This window comes from Eumetopias jubatus, unplaced genomic scaffold (genome assembly GCF_037043125.1).
Source record: "Eumetopias jubatus isolate StellerSeaLion01/CBP00866 unplaced genomic scaffold, mEumJub1_p1.0 scaffold_12, whole genome shotgun sequence".
In the NCBI taxonomy this organism is placed as follows: domain Eukaryota; kingdom Metazoa; phylum Chordata; class Mammalia; order Carnivora; family Otariidae; genus Eumetopias; species Eumetopias jubatus.
Genome location: NW_028274818.1, coordinates 68,436,598 through 68,457,424, shown reverse-complemented (window position 1 = coordinate 68,457,424; position 20,827 = coordinate 68,436,598). Strand labels below are relative to the sequence as shown.

General features: G+C 62.7%; 1 protein-coding gene across 1 annotated transcript in view; it reads left to right on the top strand.

Moving 5' to 3' along the window:
- The window catches only part of CAPN2 (calpain 2), a 40,194-nt gene extending 20,411 nt beyond the window's left edge, over nucleotides 1-19,783 (top strand). Inside the window, exons 3-21 of the mRNA XM_028111572.2 lie at nucleotides 2,328-2,446; nucleotides 3,394-3,527; nucleotides 4,392-4,560; nucleotides 5,765-5,848; nucleotides 6,505-6,590; nucleotides 7,036-7,110; nucleotides 7,560-7,720; nucleotides 8,788-8,957; nucleotides 9,665-9,676; nucleotides 10,599-10,810; nucleotides 11,628-11,664; nucleotides 12,404-12,469; nucleotides 13,307-13,364; nucleotides 14,593-14,657; nucleotides 15,201-15,269; nucleotides 15,787-15,865; nucleotides 17,271-17,387; nucleotides 17,616-17,674; nucleotides 18,947-19,783. Of these exons, the coding sequence (XP_027967373.1) occupies nucleotides 2,328-2,446; nucleotides 3,394-3,527; nucleotides 4,392-4,560; nucleotides 5,765-5,848; nucleotides 6,505-6,590; nucleotides 7,036-7,110; nucleotides 7,560-7,720; nucleotides 8,788-8,957; nucleotides 9,665-9,676; nucleotides 10,599-10,810; nucleotides 11,628-11,664; nucleotides 12,404-12,469; nucleotides 13,307-13,364; nucleotides 14,593-14,657; nucleotides 15,201-15,269; nucleotides 15,787-15,865; nucleotides 17,271-17,387; nucleotides 17,616-17,674; nucleotides 18,947-18,970 (1,796 nt within the window). The 3' untranslated portion in view covers nucleotides 18,971-19,783. The remainder of the gene's footprint in view (nucleotides 1-2,327; nucleotides 2,447-3,393; nucleotides 3,528-4,391; nucleotides 4,561-5,764; nucleotides 5,849-6,504; nucleotides 6,591-7,035; nucleotides 7,111-7,559; nucleotides 7,721-8,787; nucleotides 8,958-9,664; nucleotides 9,677-10,598; nucleotides 10,811-11,627; nucleotides 11,665-12,403; nucleotides 12,470-13,306; nucleotides 13,365-14,592; nucleotides 14,658-15,200; nucleotides 15,270-15,786; nucleotides 15,866-17,270; nucleotides 17,388-17,615; nucleotides 17,675-18,946) is intronic.
- The last annotated feature ends 1,044 nt before the right edge of the window (nucleotides 19,784-20,827 follow it).

Here is a 20,827-nt window from a genome sequence, read left to right as displayed (position 1 = left end):
GCACCAGCTCCTGGGACCCCGGGAGCCCGAACGGGGGAGGAGGGGGGTCCAAGGGACCCACTGCCACTGCAGTCCCTCCACCCTGAACGGCTCTTCCCAGGGTGCTCGCGGCTTCCCAGGGCTGCACAGCAGGTGTGGGGTTCTGGCTTCAGGACTCTGTCTCTGGGATCCTACACTTGAACCACTCTGTCCACAAGCCTGTCCTCCTCCACGTGTTGACCCAAATCCAAGCACTTTGCAAGATGCCCAGAAAATCTTGAATTCGCTCAAGAAGAGGAAGAATCACAGGCATCCCCAGGCTTCCAGAGAAGGACCAAAGCCACGCGAGGACCCGAGATCAGGGGAGGAGGAGAGGATTGGAAAGGAGATCTCGTGAGCCCAGGAACAGTGGACACATGGTGGGCCTGTCCTGCAGGCGGGACAGTATGATACAGTCCACGCGGGAGAGCGCGATGCTCAGAAACCACCAGAAGATCGTCTGTTTTATTGACCAGGAGGCATGTGGGCTCAGCACAGGGAAGCCCCTCTGGGTAGACTTCCATCCCCCCGTTGGGGACTCCTTGGCTCCTGCCCCGTGAGAGCTAAAGACTCCCACCGCCAGGTTTCTTTGCAATCTCCATATTCTCAACACGAAAGGGTCTCTACTTTGGTTCCTGTCAAAGCCTACTTGACCCAAAAGGTTGCCTCTGGGATCTGACAGACAGAAACATCACACCTGTTAAACTCTGCCTTGTAGCTGTTCCATCATCGGCCCCGCATTTAATCTCCTGAGCTGTGTCTGCTCCGCTCTGACTCAGGGACGGTCATGCTCCTGACGGAGTGCTGGGAGGAGGAGAGGAGGTAATGACCCGAAGCTCCCAGGAGAGTGGCTGGCACACCGGAGGGTCTCAGCAAGTGAGAGCTGTTGCCCGCGCTACCCTAGCACTTGGGGAGACTGAGGTCATCACGTCACGTGGCAGAAAAGACCAAGGCAGATCAGGCTGCAGGTAGGGCTTGATTCAGGGTCTCCAGGGTTGCCAGCAGGACCTGGTTTCTAAACTCCTTCCATCTCCCAGCCCCTCTTCCTTCGAGATGGCCCCATTCTCGGGCAGGCTGCCCCTCCCACGGCAGCAGGGCCCCTGTAAAGCTCTCGTGGCACCTGACGGGCTCTGGCTGGGCCACAAAACCTTCTCCAGGCCAACCACTGCAGGCCGGAAATGTGATGCCTGGGTGACCGCAGGCCTGCCTCTGGAACTGAAACCTCACAGACCGAGCATGTGGGCAGCTGGTTTCTCAGAGGATTCCCGGAGGCAAGCGGAAAGCCACAGCTGCGTCCCCAGCACCCAGCACCCACCCAGGTGAAGGATCGAGGGGATTCATTTGCCTGCATTGGGTTCCAGATGGCACCCTGAAGAGCTGCCCCACACACCACCCGTCAGGACACTAAGTAGTCGCCGGAATCCAGAAGAACTCGGTGACCTTCAGTAGCATCTTCAGGAGCCCTGTCCTTAGTAAACATAAATCCAACGATGCCAACTAGCCCCTGCACGGCTGTTTCCTGTTAGTGCTACGGGAGGTGGTAGGAAAGCGCACGCCCCTTTAGCATGAACTTGAGGTCCTGGGCCTCCCCCGGGAGCCTGTTGGGCCCCGGCCCTTGGAGGTGAACGTGAGCCCCCTTCGATGTGCCGTTGCTGACAACGGCTCGCTTCTGACCACGTAAGATGGTTGCGGAGCTTGCGTGCTGAGCACCTGCCGCAGGCGCGTGAGTGCTTTACACACTTTACAGCTCAGCCACCTGTGAGCCATAGGAGACACGGCAGCTCAGGGAGGGGCCCGTCCGACCGTCCGAGCTCTTGTGCCCCCGCACGGTGCCCTCCCACCACCGTCCATGTGCCCTCGCCCGCGGGGGGCAGCCCGGCCACCCGCCCTCTCTGACCCTGGAACCCGTGCTTGCCCCGTGCGGGACGTGCAGGACAGCCTGCGTGGGACCTGCCGGCGGCCTCTATGCCCTCCTCCCGCTGACTGCGTCCCACCCGTGCTGCTGCGTCCTCTGCTCCCCAGCTCACCTGAGCTCACCTGCACACCCCGCACTCCCAGAAGCGTGGGCACCTCGTCATTCCTGCCACACCCTCCGTGGGTCAGGTGGGTGGCCTGGCCGGGAGGACAGCGCGGCTCTCACAGGTCTTCCCGAGAGTGGATCCTCCCGCCTCTGAGCAGGTCCCCCCCCCGCACTAAAGATGTCACCAGCCCTCCAACCCGCCTGTCGTGCGGGGGCTCGTCCTCAGTTTCCAGCACCCGGGGCGAGACAGGGTGAGACTCCTACTTGGAGCTGCGTGCTGTGTTTGCAGGTGACTGCTGGCTACTGGCGGCCATTGCCTCCCTCACCTTGAATGAAGAGGTCCTGGCTCGCGTCGTGCCCCTAGAGCAGAGCTTCCAGGACAGCTATGCGGGGATCTTCCACTTCCAGGTGACATTGTGTCGGCTCAGGCTTCTCCCCAGCGGGTCCTGGGGGGCCAGGGACAGGTCCTGGGGGGGTAAGGATAGGTCCTACAAGGCCAGGGACAGGTCCTGGGGGTCCAGGGACAGCTGTGGGGGCTAGAACAGATCCTGGGGGGCTAGAACAGGTCCTGGGGGCCAGGGGCAGGACCTGGGGGAGGTAAGGATGGGTCCTGGGGGGCCAAGGGCAGGACCTGGGGGGCCAGGGACAGGTCCTGGGGGAGGTAAGGATGGGTCCTGGGGGGCCAAGGGCAGGACCTGGGGGGCCAGGGACAGGTCCTGGGGGGCTAAGGGCAGGTCCTGGGGGCCAAGGGCAGAACCTGGGGGTCCAGGGATAGGTTCTGGGGGCTAGAAGAGTTCCTGGGGGCTGGGTAAGAACAGGTCCTAGGAGCTAGGAACAGGTCCCAGAGGCTAGAACAGGTCCCCTGTCTTGGCCAAGTGTATCAAACCCTGGGGTTTGCAGACTCTTAGGACCGTGCTGTTCTGCCGAGGACTCGGAGAGGCTGCAGGAAGCTCCCTGGCCTGCCCCTGATGGGGGACCCTGCCAGGATAGCAGGGAGCCTCTCGGGACAGGCAAGGAGGGAGGCGGTACAGGCACCCAGGAGGTCATTCCCAAGTTTAGAAAGCCTACTTTGCGGGGGGTCTGAGACAAATGGTGAGGTACTGCTCACCTTTCACGCCAGTAAATAAGAAGTAGTATCCTTGAGAGAGAGAGAGAGACTCGGGGCAGAGTGCTTGAGACATGGGTGTGCGCTTGGAGGGAAGGACAGGTGCCTCTGCCCTCAGCTTCTCAGTGAGGACCAGCCAGCCGGAGGAGGGGTGGGAGCATCTCCTCCCAAGATGGGCCCACGGAGGCCGGGGGTCCCCGTGCGGCCGCCGGCTCCTCCCCCAGCCTGCCCCGTGTCCCCTGCCCTGCAGTTCTGGCAGTACGGCGAGTGGGTGGACGTGGTCGTGGACGACAGGCTGCCCACCAAGGATGGGGAGCTACTGTTCGTGCACTCCGCGGAGGGCAGTGAGTTCTGGAGCGCACTGCTGGAGAAGGCCTACGCCAAGTGAGTGACCGCAGCCTCCCCTCGGGCAGCCCGGGTTCTGGAAGAGGCAGGTGGGGGTCAAGGATGACTCTGGCCAGAAGTGGGGTCCGAATGCAAGGAGTGCATGCATGGGGGGGTGCCTGGCCACACTGTACCCTGGTCAGTGACCGTGCTTGCCAAGTTGGCCACGTTAGCCGCATGCGCAGGAACAGCTGTGGCGCAGACAGCTGACCTTGGAGAACGACCTCCACCTCCTTGGCAGGTCGGGGATGTTTTTGTCAGCTAAAGGCAACAGAGTTTTTCCTGCAGAGGGATGAAAAGCTCAGGAACTTCTACAGAGTGTGTGGTGTGCGATTAGCAGTGGTTTCCCACCCCAGCTGCCCATCCTCCGCGAGCTCCGTGGCAGCCCCCCAACCCCCCTCTCCCCGCAGCCCCTCCCCCCTCCCGCCAGGGCCACCCGGGCTCTCCAGCATCCAGAGATTTCCATCCCTCGCAGCCACAGCCAGGGAGGAGGGCCAGGCTGTGAGAGTCTGGGGTCCGGGAGCCACGTCTCCATTACGTGCCCTGTTGCTCAGCTAGAAGCCACGGGACATACTGCGCGTAGAACCATTTTCATTAGCGAGCTGCTGTCTTTTCTAAGCTGTAAATGCCAAACAGCCGGTGGGCCGCGCAGCCCTTTGCTGTCAGGACGCAGAAACAGTACAGGAGGTCGGGCCAGATGACCGCCCGGGGCCTTCCCCCTGTCAGGCTGTAGGAGATTTGTCGGAGCTCAGGCCCCAGGGAATCTGCGCAGAGGGTCCCTGGGGCCCCCAGCCAAGGAGGCATGGGGTTGGGGTCGGGTCGGGGGCACCTCGAGAAGCGGCAGCAGCATCTGTCCCCCCTCAGGGTCAACGGCTGTTATGAAGCACTCTCGGGGGGCGCCACCACCGAGGGCTTCGAGGACTTCACAGGGGGCATCGCCGAGTGGTACGAGCTCAGGAAGGCCCCTCCCAACCTGTTCCGGATCATCCAGAAGGCTCTGCAGAAAGGCTCCCTCCTCGGCTGCTCCATCGATGTGAGTCGTGTGCTCTAGCGGGCACGAGCCCTTCCCCATCCACCACGCTGGGCGTCACCTGGAACCGAGGGGTGGCCGGCAATAGCCAGGCAGTGTGGGGGACAGCTCATGGGGCGAGGGCACCTCCTGTGCATCACCAGCCCCAACCACAGGTTCCGCGAGTCCCCTGCCCGCGGCTGGTCCCGGGGGAGATACCCCTTGCAGACACCTGCCCCCGGGGGCAGGGTCCGCGTGGCCTGGAGCCCGGTAGCCTTCCCCTTCTCGGCTGCCACGTCCGCGGGCCTGTGGGAGGCTTTGGAGGGGCTGTTTCCTTATGGTGGCCTTGCCTGCAGGCCTCCCCGGAAGCAGAGAAGTGCGCACCCCATCCTGTCCCCGGGCCTCCTCCAGGCTGAGCCCACTCCCGAGCCCTGTGCCATCCGGGACGCATTCCCCCTGGGGACAGAGAGAGAAGCCCCAACTCTTGGGGCTGTAGTCTCTGTCCGACGTGCTGAAAAACACAATTCAACCTAGTAAACGTGAAGATGTAATTGGCTTTACTAGGTGATTCGTGAAGCGGGGGGCACCCCATCCAGCAAGGGGAGGGTGGGGCGGGAAGTCAGCTGCTGAAGGGAAGTCTGCTCCCAGGAGGCCCGTGTGTTCCCTGGGGGAGGGTCTTATTCTGAGGGCGACCCCCGTCTCTGGGGGTAGAGACATGCGGGCCAAGCCCGTTTCTGGGGAGGCTGAAACTACACTGGGATTGTGTGTCGGGCTCGGCCTGCAGTCTTCTTTCTACCAGACTCCAGGCAGGGATTCTGGCTCATTCTGCAGACCCTGCCCTCAGCCCTTCTTCCCATTGACTAAGACAGACCTACCAGCCTCCCTTCCTCCCTGCGGTTGGGGGGACGGGGGGACCCCCGAGGAAGTTCTGATAGAGCAGGAGCAAATCCTGCAGGTGGCCGCACACAGAACCATCCTCAGGGGACCCCGCAGCGGGGCCGGGCTGGACCACGGGCTCTCGGGCCACCCGATGCCACCCCGGGGTCTGTGCCAAGCCTGGGGCCACCAGCCCTGCCCCAGGGTCCTGCGGAGGGTCGTGAATGCCCGTCTGCTGGTTGGGCTGTCCCTGCCATCTGAGAGCCACCGCGGGGGCCCCGGTGGATGGGAGGGGGCAGAGCGAGGTGGAGCGAGGCTGCGTCCAGCGGCCCGACTCCTCCCGTGTTTGCAGATCACCAGCCTGGCAGACTCCGAGGCCGTCACGTTCCAGAAGCTGGTGAAGGGGCACGCGTACTCCGTCACCGGGGCCGAGGAGGTAAGGCCAGCTTCCGGCCTCTCCCTGCATGTGGCTTGCGATCTCCCCGCTCTAAGGGACCAGTGAGAAACTCGAAAACGGGTTGTGGCGACATCCAAATGCGGTTTCCCAGACCGTTCTGGGTCTCCGCGCCGAGTCTCAGAGCCCACACTCCGCTCCTAAACACGTGCCCCGGATGGAGGACGCAGTGTCACATGGTGCCAGTGCTGTTCTCCCGCTGAGGACAATGCACAGCAATCCCGCGACAGCAGCCGATGCGGCGTCCGCAGTTACACCTTCCCAGTGCCACATGTCCTCCATAGCACCGCCACCCAGGACTCGAGATGCGGGCAGGGCATCTGCGTCTTGTCTGCGCACTTCCTGCGGCAGAGGGCAAGGCTTCCCCGAGCTCCGAGAGAGCAGCACGGCCTTCGCTAGTCAGGAGGCTCGGGGGCACCGTGCGCGGGCGCCTCGGGCTCACAGCGTCCCCTGAGGGCCGGACCCTGGGAGCTCCGTGCTCGGCAGCCGTGAGGGGCCTGGGGTCCAGCCCTTCTCCCTTTTGTGACCCCCCCCACCCGTGTAACACGGACCCGACCCCTCCTGGCTCATGGAGAAGGGGCTTTGGGCCTGGCTCGAACCCCGCATCTCCCCCTCTGCTCCCCATTCCCCATCTTCAGGTGGAGAGTGGGGGAAGCCTGCAGAAGCTGATCCGCATCCGCAACCCCTGGGGAGAGGTGGAGTGGACCGGGAAGTGGAGTGACGGGTGAGTGGGGTGCCCTCCCCAGGAGGTTCTGGGGGGCCAGGAGGGAGGAGGGCCCGAGGCTGGCGGCCGTGCTGGGGGGGTAAGGTCTCCACCCTGGGGGCGCTTGTGGCAGGTGCCCCTCTAGCCAGTCGGGCCCCTTCCATCAGCTCGCGGCGCACGCTGTCTCCAGCGCGGTCCCCTGCTGACCTGGCCTTCCTGGGGCGGCGGGGAGGGGGGCGCGGCCAGGTCGGGTGCCTCCAGCTCAGCCACTCGGGGGGCTCTCAGTTCCCCTTACGAAAGCTGCCAGGGGTGGGCCGCCCACGCTACCCCTTCTCCCTCCGACGGGCCGCGCTCTTTCTGCCCTCCCCACCCTCCCCACGGCTACGAGTGCCGCTCCCCCCAGGGCAGTCTGGGCCCTCCGGGGCGCCGGCTTCTTCTAACACCCCTCCTGTGCCCTGGTCTCTAGCTGCCCCAACTGGAGCACTGTGGACCCCGCGGCGAGGGAGCGGCTGACCCAACGGCAGGAGGACGGGGAGTTCTGGTAAGGCTGTCAGGGCCGCAGGGAGAGGGGTCTGCCCAGGGGCTCCACCGGGAGCTGAGCCACATGACCCTGCCAGGGGCACTGGGGCGTGGGAGCTGCTTCTGTTCTCCTAAATCCACTGGAAGAGCCTGAATGAAACTGTTCGTGCACCTTCCCCATTGGCCCCTCTCAACAGCGGGGTCTCGAAGCTGAGCAGCTTCACAGAGAAGCCCGTTCAGATCCCACAGGAGAGGAGGGCCGTTCTCCCATGCAGCAGCTAGGGGCATCCCAGCACTCTAAGGAGAGCAGGGCCGGGCCGCGGCTGCGTGGCCGCTCCCACCTGCGTCCACGCCGCCCGGCTTGCGGCTCCGCCCGGCCTCCACAGCTCCCCGTCTGGCCTTGGCGGAATCTCAAGTTGTGTCCGGGGGTCGTCTTGTAACCTGGGTGCCCATGTCCCCGCCTCTTGCCAGGATGTCTTTCAGCGACTTCCTGAGGCACTACTCCCGCCTAGAGATTTGCAACCTGACCCCCGACACCCTCACCAGCGAATCCTACAAGAAGTGGAAACTCACCAAGATGGACGGGAACTGGAGACGGGGCTCCACCGCGGGAGGCTGCCGGAACTACCCGAGTAAGGCCCCGCCACGCCCCGTCCCAGCTCACACCCGTGGCCACTCTGTCCACGGCCACTCTGACCACGGGCAGCCCAGGCAGCCGGGCCCCGCAGGGACCTCACCCACGGGCCCTAACCGCTGCCCACACTCCAGGCCCCTCCCTCCGCGATCCCGCGACCCTTCTGCCTTGTGGTCCGGGGCCCCTCCCCTCGCGTCTCAGAAATGGAGTCCGCGTGATCCCGCACGTTGGGCCCGAGGGACTGTCCCGAGGGGTTTCTAGAGGTCAGTCCTTCAGCCTCCACGACACAAAGATGCATCAGCTGTTTCAGGCTCTGGCCTGCAGAGGTAGATTGAGTGAGCTGCCCGGGGCCGCAAGCTCACGGGGACTTGAGCGCAGACAGTCTGCCAGGGAGCTGGTCTGGAAGGACTCTGTGGTGGCAAGTCTGGGTCACGTGGATCCTCTGCTGCGGATGAGGGACCTCAGGGTCCCAGCCCAGCGGCATCCTATGCCACAGAGCAGGTCGTCGGGCGAGAGGACAGGTCCCTCCAGCCCCGGAGCTTCTAATCCTTCATCTCAAGTGTGTGGCCACCAAGTGGCGGTTCCAGAGGTGCCGGGAAGCCGCTCTGCCCCAGACGAGAATCTCTCCCCAACCCGCTAGATCAGGGGTCGGCAAACTCTCTCAAGGGCCAGATGGCAAATATCTGGGGCTTCGTGAGCCGTCAGTTTCTGTCACGCTCCTGGCTCTACGGCTGGAGCCCGAAGGCAGTTAAATGAATGGATACGGCTGTGTTCCTAAACTGTATCGACAAGAACAGGCAGCCAGGGCTGCACAGAGCTGGAGCCGGCCACGCCCTGCACTGGATGGTGCCTTTCTTTCCCCAACAGAGTTTCATCCCATTAGAGAGGGAGGCAGTCCGCACGCTTACCCTTAAATGTGAATGAATCTCAGGTCCTTCCTGTAAATGGGTTTGGGAAGTGGGGAGGGCATGGGGTTCCCCGCCCCTGCACACCGGCGGCCTGGGGCAGGGCTCCCACAGGCCTCCCGCTCCGGAGTGACGGGGGCCGGCCCCTCTCTGGCCACAGACACTTTCTGGATGAACCCTCAGTACCTGATCAAGCTGGAGGAGGAAGACGAGGACCAGGAGAACGGGGAGAGCGGCTGCACCTTCCTGGTGGGTCTCATCCAGAAGCACCGGCGAAGGCAAAGGAAGATGGGCGAGGACATGCACACCATCGGCTTTGGCATCTATGAGGTGCGGGCGGCACAGCGGAGGGGCTGCCTCCTTCCCTCCTTCGTGCATCTCAGCCCCGGAGGCAGGACGGGAGGAGGGACCCCAGACAGGGAGCTTGGCCACGGAGAAGTGAAGCTTTCATGAGAGCCGGCAGCCGGGCCCGGCCAGTCTTGGGAGAAGTCGTGAGGTCCCCGCAGGTGCCGAGCCGTTGCCTGGGCCCCCACAGCTTCCCAGATAGTCCGCTCTTTGTAGGGGCCTCCTGCGTCTCCTGAGATCCCCCCCCCAGGCCTGGCACCACTCTCCTTGGAACAGAGGAGACTTAATCGAGAACAGAGCTTCCTGGGCCCCATCTGGGAATACCATGAGGGCAGGAACTGCCCCAGTGTCCGGCTTGTAGGAGCCCAGCCCAGCGTGGCGGCCTGGGAGCAGCTCGGGACAGGGAGCACGGACTCCGCACACTCACGTCCTTTCATTTCAAGCCACATTCAAGAAAGCCCAGCTCAGCCCCAGGCAGAGGGCGGCTGCCCCTGCCCGTCTGGGGCTGGACCCCTGCACCCTCCCCACTCGTCCCTGCAGCACCGACCAGAGCCACTCGGCTGGGGTCTGATGGGTGGACCCCACGTTCAGTGCCCACGCTGAAAACAAAGCTCCTGACCAGCGACCGCGGTGGGGCCTTTCTGCAGCAGCCCCACAGGCTGAGCGACGCGCGTTCTCCTCTCTCCCTGCAGGTTCCAGAGGAGGTACGTCTGCAGACGTTGGCGCAGGGTCCCCGACAGGCACAAGGCTTAGACCGGGGGCCATGTGAGGCCTGGGCAGGGGCTGGTGGCTGCAAAGGATGAGGCCCGTGCCCTCTGGGCCCTGGTGAGATGGCTCAGGTCCCAGGCCCTGCTGGTTGGAGCTCAGGGCCGGGTGTCCCGGCAGTCCCCGCGGGGCCTGTGCACAGTTTAGTTCTGGGCGGATGATGTGAGGTCCCAGGACCCAGGAGGCTCTTCACAGAGTCCAGCAGATCTCCTAAAACAAGCCTGAGGGCAATGAGGAACCGCCCGGACTGTGAGACGGCGTGGGAGCAGAGGGAGGCCTGGACCCAGTTCCCAACTCTGCCCTTTGCAGGCTGTGTGACCTAAGACAAGCTACGGGTCCTCTCTGGACCTCGGTTTTTTCTTCAGTAAAACTGGCCAACCATCCGCCTCGCGGGACCGTAGGGACGAGGTGAAGGGCATAAGAGCACACAGTAGGCCCACAGCTGCCGTTAGTGGGTCCGTCAGGGCCGCAGCTGTGCTGGGGGGCACATGGGGCACTCTGGCCCCCGGCAGTACGCTCCACATGGTCAGGCAGTGCCATCCGTGGCACGCTGGGCTTTCCCAGGTGCCGCTTGCGGGTCCTGGTTCTGCCGTGGTCACACTGACCACAGCTGAGCTGGGCTGCCGTCCCCGGTCGGGCCATCCTCACCTCCGTCTGTGTGTCGGGCACCACGCACGCCCCAAGTCACCGTGAGGAACGCCGAGGGTCTCCGTGGGCAGATGGGGTGGCTCTGCAGAGCGGGGCGCACGTGGGGCCCCCTGGTGCACGCACCTCTGAGTCCCCTGGGCCCTTCATTCTCCTGATCTGGAGCAACCCAGACACTCTGCCCTCGACTCGCCCCTGTTTCTGTTTGTCCATCAGATGTACGGACAGACCAACATCCACCTCAGCAGGAACTTCTTCCTGACGCACCGAGCAAGGGAGCGGTCTGACACCTTCATCAACCTGCGCGAGGTGCTCAACCGCTTCAAGCTGCCCCCGGGAGAGTACATCCTGGTGCCGTCCACCTTTGAGCCCAACAAGGATGGGGACTTCTGCGTGCGCGTCTTCTCAGAGAAGAAAGCCGACTACCAGTAGGTGGCCTGCCTGCCCCGCCCTCCCTGTCCCCGCGGGCCTCTCCCTGACCCTTGGATCACCGCGTCCTCTGAGCGTGTCTCGTCTGCGACACCTGCCAGCTTCCAGGATTAGCAGGGGAGGTGGGGTCGTGAAGGACTGGAGTGTTGTTACTCGGGGTCTGCGGTTCGAGCACAGTTGTGTGTCTGCAACATCGGGTCATCCGGTTCATCGCAACAACACGGACTGGGAACCCGGCCTTCCCGGTCCCATCAGGGGCAGAGCCTGGGCCGCGCAGGCGTCCCCCTCTCCTGCCCAGTGCCCGCGAGCGCCAGGGTGTGAGTGACTGGCCTCACTGGGCCAGTGATGGGCCAGACCCCACTGGGCCCTTTCCAGCTGATGCCACCATCAGGACAGCCTCACGTCGCAGCGGACTCTCGCGCTTTGGCCTCCGTCTTGACCGAGTCTATTCGGTGGGGCGCTTGATTGCAGGAGACATAGTCCCTCGGGCAGCTTAGCCAAGAGAGGATTTACTGAAAGACCACGGGGGATTTGAGCGGATGGGAAGCAGGGAACACGGCCACTGCTGCGTGCTCCCGTCAAAGACCCAGGACCATGTGCCCGACCGGCCAGCTCAGTCCAGCCGTGGGCCTGCTGGCTTTGGCGAGACGCGGGTGCAGCAGACTGGACCCTCAGCGGCCTGGTGTGGGATCCCAGGGCCCAAGAAAGACCCTCCGAAGCTGAAGTCCCCACACTGTGGAGGACTGGCCCTGCAAGCGGCACTGGGCGCGGATAACCCAGCGCGGCCTCGGTGACATGATTTCCTTCTGTCTCCAGGGTCGTCGATGACGAGATCGAGGCCAACCTTGACGAGGTACGTGCAGTCCCCGGATCCCCCCGCTCTGCCCTGGATGACCCAGGGCCCAGAGCGACAACACAGGATCTCCAGGGTTTAGGAGGCCCCAGGACCTCATGCCCACAGCTCCAGACGAGGCTCTGCCTCCCGCGCACGCGCTGGCCACCATGCGGCCCTCACCCCTGCTGCCCGGGACTCGGGGTTCCCATGACTTCCCTTCCTGGGCCTGTTTCCTAATTCGTAAAATGAAAATGCTGGGCGACAAGGTTCCTGAGGCCCCGAGGGCTCCAAGAGGTGCTGTTGAAATAGTGGTGACTCTGGAGGGCTCGGGGTCTCCAACGAGGCCCCCCCCACAAGAAATCTAGAGTCCAGGGAGGCTCTCCTCGACCTGATTAACTCTCGGCTCCTCGGTCGCCGCACTGTGCCTGTCCTGAGTCCCAGGGAGAGACCGAACAGTCCCAGAGGGCCGCTGTCGCAGGCCTTCTAGAACATTCCAGCTAGGCTCTGGTTCTGAAGCCAGAAGCGTAGACCAGAGAGGGCCATTCTGGTCGCGGGTCAGAGAAGACCCCGTGAGGAGCTCACTAACCCCTCCCACACAGTTTCCATCCCTCTCGTGTTTTCTCTAGAAAACATTTTTCATTCTTCACTGTCCTTTGTGTCAGGCCCGTGCCTTGGCCCTGGGGGCCGCGGGGGGCGGGGCAGGCGGGGAGGCCCCCTCCTGGCTCTGACCGGCTCCCACGCCCACCTCCCCTTCCAGATAGACGTCAGTGAGGACGACATCGAGGATGGATTCAGGAGGCTGTTTGCCCAGCTAGCAGGCGAGGTGGGTGTCCGCGCGGTCGCTGCGAGGGAGGGACAGCCCCATCCTCGACGAGACTCCAGTCGGAGGGGCAGAGGAAACCGCAGAAGCAGGGAGGAATTGCAGATGGACTCGGGCTCCTGCTCCCATGGGGGGCTGCCGGCTTACAGTCGGCTCCACCCGTGCCCCTCCCTGCTCTAGGGTCCTGGCTCGTCTCTTCCATGCCAGCTGGGACGTGGGGCTCAGACCTCATCCTTGATTTTCACAAAGCTATTCCGGGGGGACAGAAGGGTTTCGAGTCTCGAGAATGCAAGCAACCGAGGGCCGTGTTGCGTCCCCAAGCCGTGTGGGCCTCGGGCTGCTGCCAGCCATTTCCTCCATCATGCGTGGGAAGCCAGCTCGCCTGGGCCTCCCCGCCAGAGTGCCGTCCGTCTCTGAGGGACAGAGACTCCCTTCCGCGCTGGTTGCTGGTCGGGTCATACACGGGACCGCGGCCGGTCTCGGGGCTTGCACCCCATTACGCAGTTCGTGTGTGTGCCCAGGGGCACCTGGACCACCCCAGGAGCCCGGGCCATGGAGAGAGTGCTGGGTGGTTTTCGGAGGAGCCGGTCCTGACAGCCTTACAGGAAGCCAGATCCGAGTCTCAAAGGGGATGGAGTCGCATGGGGCCACACGCGGGCTTGGAGCGGAGACTTATCCCTGATATTGTCGGGTTCGGAACTGGCGCCTGAGGTCGGCCTCGAGCCGGTGTGCACGTGCCGCTCATGGGCAGGTCTGGGGGCTTAGCCTCCTGCACCTGACCCGGGGCGGGCCTCCACGGTCCCGCGGCCCCCGGGTAACCACACTGCTTCCTGTCCACAGGACGCGGAGATTTCCGCCTTTGAGCTGCAGACCATCCTAAGGAGAGTGTTGGCCAAGCGTAAGTGCCCTCCTGGCAGGGCCCTGGTCCCCGTGCCCTTCCGCCACCCCCTCCCACCTCAGCACCTGTGCCCACCACCCCGCACCGGGCAGAAACAGAACAAAGGTGTCCAGGCAGAGGTCAGAGGTCGCCCCCGAGCCGCCACCACTGGTGGGCGTGGCCCCTCGGGCTCTTTCCTCGCCTGTAACATGGGTAGATCGCTACCTAACTTCCGTGAGGGCACCGTGGGGCGGCCTCCTAGGAGCGGCAGGTAAGGAGGGCAGAGCCAGCCCTGAACCCCAGCTGTATTTAGTGGGGTCGCCGCCAGGGTGGAAGGACAGACAGCCCATCTTAGGCTCAAACCACAGGAACAGTTCACGAAGTGTCTCCCGGCATGTGGGCCAGGAAGCCTCTTCTGACGTGTTGCTCGAGCCATGAGCCAGGCCAGTGACTCCGGGGCCATGGAGGTGGCTGCCAGGCCTCCTGGAAGAACTAGCAAAGCTGGAGTGGAGCCTGAGACCTAGAAGCCGGCCTAATAACCCCCGAAACAGAAGCAAATTCTCTAGAAGCGCCTGGGCTGGTGGGGTTGTCCACCCCAGAGCGCGTGCACAGCGTGCCCGGCCCAGGGTCTGCACGTAACGGGTTCCTCGCAGGCAGGCCGGGCGAGGACAAGAGGTGGTGTTTGGCCTGGAGGCTGCCAGGCACGAGTGCAGTCAACAGAGCTGTTCAGGCGTGTGGCCGTCAAAGACTCCTTGTTCCCGCACAGATGGAGGCTGGGCAGGCGGGGAAGAGCCAGGCGCCGGGGGACTCAGCCTCCCCAGCCACCGGCTGACCCCGGCCTCCGCCCGGGCCCAAGGAGCTCGGTGCCCACAAGGGCAGCCCTGAGACAGGCTATGTCACAGTGTTTGCAAGGACGTGACAAAGGATGGGTCTCTTGTGCTCTGTGGGGAACCAGATCCCCGCTTGGGACCAGGGTCTCCTGCCGCCCACCAGCCACCCCTGTAGCCGCTTCTCCTACTGGAGTGCAGGCAGGTCCTGGGGCTTCTGGGTCCGCGGGGACACAGGCTGACGTGGCAAATACATGCTCCGCTCTGTCCCTCTGACCCTGAGAGCCCCCGTGACACGGGAAGTAGGTAAAGTGACCCCAGTCCTGGAAGCACAGACATGTGTTTCTGTCCTGGGCTGGGGGGAGGTCCTCGGGTCAGCAGAGCCCCAGGAATTTTTCCATCGCTTTTACTTTGTCTTCTAGGCCAGGACATCAAGTCAGACGGCTTCAGCATCGAGACCTGCAAAATCATGGTGGACATGCTAGATGTATCCTTCGGTGCTGCAGAGCACAGACGGGGCGTTTGGGCCCCCGCCTGTTCTGCTCAGAACCCCAAGCACCCTGCACAGGCCGGTGCGGGACCCCTGCCCGGCTGGGCCCAAGCAGCTCCGGCTGGTTTCCTTAGGGGCCGTGGAAAACATCCCCCGACCGTCCTGTGAATCTGTTTTTCTCTGGTCAGGGCATCTCCTTCCCCGGCCACCCACCCACCTGCCTTGTTGCATTGGGGGCAGGGGTTGGTCTGAGCTGCTGGAAGTTCAGTCCTGGGGGCTCACAGCACCTCCTGTCCCCACACGAGGCCCTAGAAATACTCCCAGAATCAGCAAGGAGCCTCTGCGCGTCACCGACGTCTCCTTCCCCACAGGCTTGGGGCCCCTGCCAGCCCCTCCGCCAGCCCGTAGATGCGGCTCTGGCCCAGGTGCAGTGCAAGGTGCCTCAGCTGGTGCTCCCTGTAAATATGTGCTGGGCGCCGCCATCCGGTGACAGGGTGCCCACATGGATGCACCGCAGGGGTGGTCCTTAACGGCAGGCAGTCAGATGGTAGCGGGAAGCTGGGGCTGAAGGAGTTCTACGTTCTCTGGACGAAGATCCAGAAGTACCAGGTGGGCGCCCGGGGGCGGAAGGCGCGGCACATGGGGCTGTTGGGGACGTGGGTGTGAGGACACACCTCCCTGGGGACAGAAGGACCTCCCCAGGGGTGGGGACTTGACCCCCAGAGGCAGGATGGGCAGTGCGAACAGCAAAGATGAGCCTGTGCAAGGAACGTGGTCTGCTCCCCGCCATCTCCCGCTAGTGGCCAGAAGCAGGTCACCTTCCAGCCGCCCTGAAAGTGTCCTCAAGAGGCTGTGTACCCTTTGTCCTTTAGACTTTGACAGCTTGGGCACAAAAGTGACATCACAACACGGGCCCACGGTGTCTGGCTAGTGGACTGGAAGGCACGTGTACAAGCCAGCTCGTGGAGAGAGGCGGACCGTTAGCTATTTAAGGCAGAAACGTGGGTGATGTTCCAAGGCCAGGCGAGAGGCAGAGCTGGGAGGCTTCGCGACCACTCCGTTTGGTGCTAACTCATCACCTGCTGGCTTTGCCTTATGGTCCTTGTAACTGTTTTGCCTGTTCCAGAAAATTTACCGGGAAATTGACGTGGACCAGTCGGGCACCATGAACTCCTATGAGATGCGTAAAGCATTAGAGGAAGCCGGTAAGGACTTTTTACGTGTAGAACATGTGAGCGCTTATTTCCCGTTAAATGGAGCAGTGCGGGCTCAGCACAAACACATCCTTTCCATCCCCCTTTTAAAAGCTAATGGGTAAAGTAAAACGCCCACCGTGCTCTCTTGGGTCCAAGTTTCCTGCTGAGAGCCTGGCAGGTCGGGCGGGCAGAGCCGGTTCTCAGCACACTGGGCGCCCCCCTTGCACACAACATGGGGTTCTCCACTCTACTGGTTGGGATGTAATCCTGCCACAGAGACCCCAAATAATCATCTTTCTCTCCCAAACAGTCTAAGTGTCAGGGGCGGTGCCCCTTTTCCCGCGGGACCACACTGGCCACGCTGGCTTGCTGCCACGACGTTCTGGCCACAGGTGGATAGCGGAGAAACACAGGCTCCTTGCCTTTCAGGGCACATGTCCCATTGGCAGGGCTTAGTCACGGGCCCTCTACGGGCTGCAAGGGAGGCGGGAAACGTGGTGTCACTTTCAGCCAGCTGTGGCCTATTAGAAATTCTGCTGCTGTGAAAATGGCGGGAAATAATGCTAGTTTACAATGAACAGTTTCTGCCACATGCATCCAGCAGAGTCTGGTCTCCAAGGTGATTCAGAGTGAGAGACAGGAGAGGAAGCTTGAGCGACAGGGCAAAGCAGTGGGGCCGGACAGCCTTGTGTCAGCCAGTGAGGAGACAGGCAGGGCCAGGTGAGCAGACTGGAATCAGGAGCGAGGGCAGGAGGCATTGGCTTTACAAAGCATGACAGTCCCTTGGAGAGCGCCAAGGGACAAATGCAGTTGTCATGATTTGAAGGGCCACCTCCATGTGCCTGTCTGTGGCACGGGAGCAGGTGCAGGTGCGGGCACGGGAGCAGGTGCAGGGGCACGGGAGCAGGTGCGGGGGCACAGGAGGAGGTGTGAGCACGGGAGCAGGTGCAGGTACGGGGGCACGGGACCAGGTGCGGGGGCACGGGACCAGGTGCAGGTGCGGGCACGGGATCAGGTGCAGGTACAGGGGCATGGGAGCAGGTGCGGGCATGGGAGCAGGTGCGGGGGCACGGGAGCAGGTGCAGGTGCGGGGGCACGGGAGCAGGTGCAGGTGCAGGCACAGGAGCAGGTGCGGGGGCACGGGAGCAGGTGCAGGTGCGGGGGCACGGGAGCAGGTGCAGGTGCGGGGGCACGGGAGCAGGTGCAGATGCAGGTGCGGGGGCACAGGAGCAGGAGCAGGTGCAGGTGCAGGGGCACGGGAGCAGGTGCAGGTGCGGGGGCATGGGAGCAGGTGCAGGCACGGGAGCAGGTGCGGGTGCGGGGGTACGGGAGCAGGTGTGGGGGCACGGGAGCAGGTACGGGGGTACTGTCTGACGCTCACACCCAAGCCGTGTGCTTGTTCGTCCCACCGCAGGCTTCAAGCTGCCCTGTCAGCTCCACCAGGTCATCGTTGCTCGCTTTGCGGACGATGAGCTCATCATCGACTTCGACAATTTCGTCCGCTGTCTGGTTCGACTGGAAACACTGTTCAGTAAGTGGCCCTTTGGGGAAAGACCCATTTCAGTCCTGTCGGGGTGAAGGCAGCTGCCCTACACCTCGGGTGAGGTCGCCTGAACCAGGACGTGTCTGCAGTTGACTGTGAAGATCCTTCTCCGGCGCGGGGACGGAGGGCGGGAATAACAGCTTGGGATGAACGGGGAGGAGGACAGTGCGTGCTCTGCTGCCCTCGCTCACGGGGTCGGCCCTTCTTCCTCCGCAGGGGTTTTTAAGCAGCTGGACCCCGAGAACACCGGGACCATACAGCTGGACCTCATCTCTGTAAGTCCGCGGCTTACACGGCCTCCCTTGGGAAGGAGCACTGGCCCTGGGGGACAGGGACCTGCGGCTTATTAGCTGCTGCTTGCTTAAAGCTCCACCTTACAGACCCTCGGGGCTGTGGGACTCGGGCCCGGAAGTGGCTGTAAGGTCCCACCACGCACTGTCCCCGGCAGCCCCTTCCCAGCCCCCCATTGACCTTCGAGTCCCTCCTCCCAGCAGCTTTGCCTCGAGGAGGCAGTGGAGGGAGGGGCTGGAGGATCCCTTGTAGGAAAAGGAACTGCTGATTCGCACGCATGGGAGGCAGGGCTGATACAACAAAACCCTTTGGAGGAAGTCCAAGCAGTTTGGGAAGCTCTGTCGTTCTTTCAGAGTAAATGACTTCCTTCCCCTTAAAAACACTCCCGATAGTAACTACGCTTGAGGTATGCGGCTGGAGCCCCTGCAATGCCCACCTGGGAGATGATCCTCGAGCCAAATGGAGGGGGGACACTGGTTCCCTGAAGAGCAAAGTGTGAGGTGTTCTCTGGTCATCTTGATGCCAGGACATTCTCTCACCCCCAGGAGGAAGGGTGCCCTGTACTCCCAGGCCGTACATGTCCTGCTCTGAGGGGAACGGAGCTTGGGGCAGCCCAAGGGCTGGGCAGGGGGCCGATGCCTCACGGGAATGACCACAGACCAGCGAGGAGTGAAGAGGCAAGCAGGACGGGTGTCAGGGCCTGGCCACTCCTTTCCTTGCACTTTGAACTCTGGAGGAAGCCCGCTATGATGCGCTATAAAGGGCTTCAGCCAACTGGAAATCTGTGAGCCGGTTACAGATAACACTGAGTTGCTTGTCCAACCGTACATACGTCTCTGGGAAACAGCCCGCCCTGAGATCGCAGTCCACGGTGGAGGCTCTAGTTTGCTAGAATGAGCCGTGGTGCCGTGGGGAGCTTGGCAGAAGCTGGGGGTCCAGGCCCGTCCCAGCCCAACTCAATCACAAACTGACCCAGAATTCCCACTTCACTCCAACAGAGACCAAGGGCGAAAGCCTCTGGTTCCGGGGAGAGTTGCAGCCCAGACGCACATGCGCCTGACGTTGTGTGGCCCGAGGTCCGGGTCGTGGCCCCCTGGCCCGTAGCACAGAGAAGCTGTGAGCCTGTGCACTGAGGCCCTCATCCTCGCCCAGCTTTGCTGACTGCAGTCGGGTCTTTCAGGAGGCACTACGGGCACTTAAATAGCCTTTCATTTTGTACCTGGTCTCTGGGCTGACGGCTCTTTTCTTCCTCACAGTGGCTCTGCTTTTCGGTCCTCTGAAGTCATAACGGATCCCGCTGAAGACAAGCAGCTGAGCACTAGGCCTCCACAGAGAATCTTTTTATCTGGACCTTGCAATTATGGGAACATTTACTTAAACAGATGATTATAGCTGAAAATAAAGATGCTTTTTGAGATAGAACTTTCAGATTTCAAAGTAAAAGATTTGCATATCATGATATTAAACGCCAGCAAGTCACTCAATCCTTGGTAAGCTCAAAGAAACCCTGAAATCTGTTACCCAGTCTACTTTTACACACTTTCCTGTTTGTAGCAATATTCAACCAGGGAAACGACGCAGGGAGGTATTTTAACAGCTGACCACACATGAAGTCCTTCTCCAAGGACACAAGGTCCCTGCTGGGAATAGTTAAAGCAACTTCAGATTTAAAAATGCAGCTGTGACGTTGGCCCAACAGCAGTCCGTGTCCCCAGAGTAAAAGGGAAAACAGGATGCATCGCGGAGGGACCGAGAAGACACCCCTCCATCACGTGACTCGACCGGTTACCCGCGTGTCTTAGCCCAAACCCTGAGCAGCCTGCTCTCAGACGGGGAGCATCCCAGCTGCTGAAGGGAGCCACCTGAAGCGAGCACCAACGCAGGGGCCCGGGTCCGATCACGGTCAAGGACAGAACCCGCTGTCTGCCGCCTGGACGTCACCCCTGCCCTGCTTGTGCGTGGAGTCAGGAGGGACAGAGCATGGGAGCTGGTCCTCTGGCTCCACCCTGGGAAAACGCTAGCAGCATTATGAAAATACCGCCTAGTTGCCTTATCTTCTTCCGAATATGCTGTTAATAAAGAGTCACCCAGTCCTGCGCGGTGCTGTCCTTCTGGAGGGTCCGGCGGCGGTTCGTGCACACACTGGCCACAGCCTGCTACCTCTGAATTCCCCTCTTGACAGGAAAAGGCTGCTTAGCTCCCCTTTCCTGCACAACGATACTTCTTAATCCAATTCAGAAGTTCCTAAGTGGCCACGGAGTAGGTGCCACCCTAATCTGCTTCTGGTCTCCCCGAGGAGGCCCAGGCAGGCCTGCGGGCGTGGGGACCAGATGGGGGCCGGCAGGACAGGCACAGAAGTCCCGGGCCTGCAGGCGGTGACCCCTGGGAGAGCCCTACAACACGGAGAGGAGCAGGATGGGGGGGGACAGGCAGGTGCATCTCCCAGGCTTGGCTGGGAGGCGATGGGGCCCTACCTGCAGGCCGAGGGGAGGGGGGGAGGGGTGGGGAGTGTCATCCACTCAGCAGCAGGGGCTCGGGCCTCGGGGTGGGGGCTTCAAGACCAGGTGCACTGGGAGTGGAGAGGCCCTGGCAAACCTGTGTCTGCGCGGCAGGCTCTGCCCCTCTGCACCTGCTATGCAGACCTGGCTCACCCGCTCACCTGGCACCGGTCCAGTCCCAGCCGAGGAAATAATGGAGACGTTAAACAGGGAAGGTCTACGCTTCCCTCAGCACAGAAGGACGGAGGGAGAATTAGCAAGTTCCTGGGGTTCTCCCCACAGTGCAGCCCTCGCCAGTGCCTACTTCACAGGGAGAAGTCAGCCAGTGCGTCAGCGCCCTCCCCCCCCAACCGCCTCCGGACCCCGCTCCCCACCCTCGGACCCCACGGGAAGTGGCTCCAGCCCAAGGCCCCCAAGTCTCTGTGCTGGGCACACAGGCTCTCTGCACGTCTCCCTGCACGCAGCATCCCAGCACTCTGAGAGCAGGCCCCTCCTTCCCCAACATGGAACACGCCCTCCTCCCAGCAGCCCCTCTCCCTCCTCTCCCCCTCCCTTACCCCTCTACCCCCCTCACCCTTGCCCTCCTCCTCCCTCCCCTCTCCCTCACTCTTCCCCCTTCCCCTCCCACAGCCACCTGGG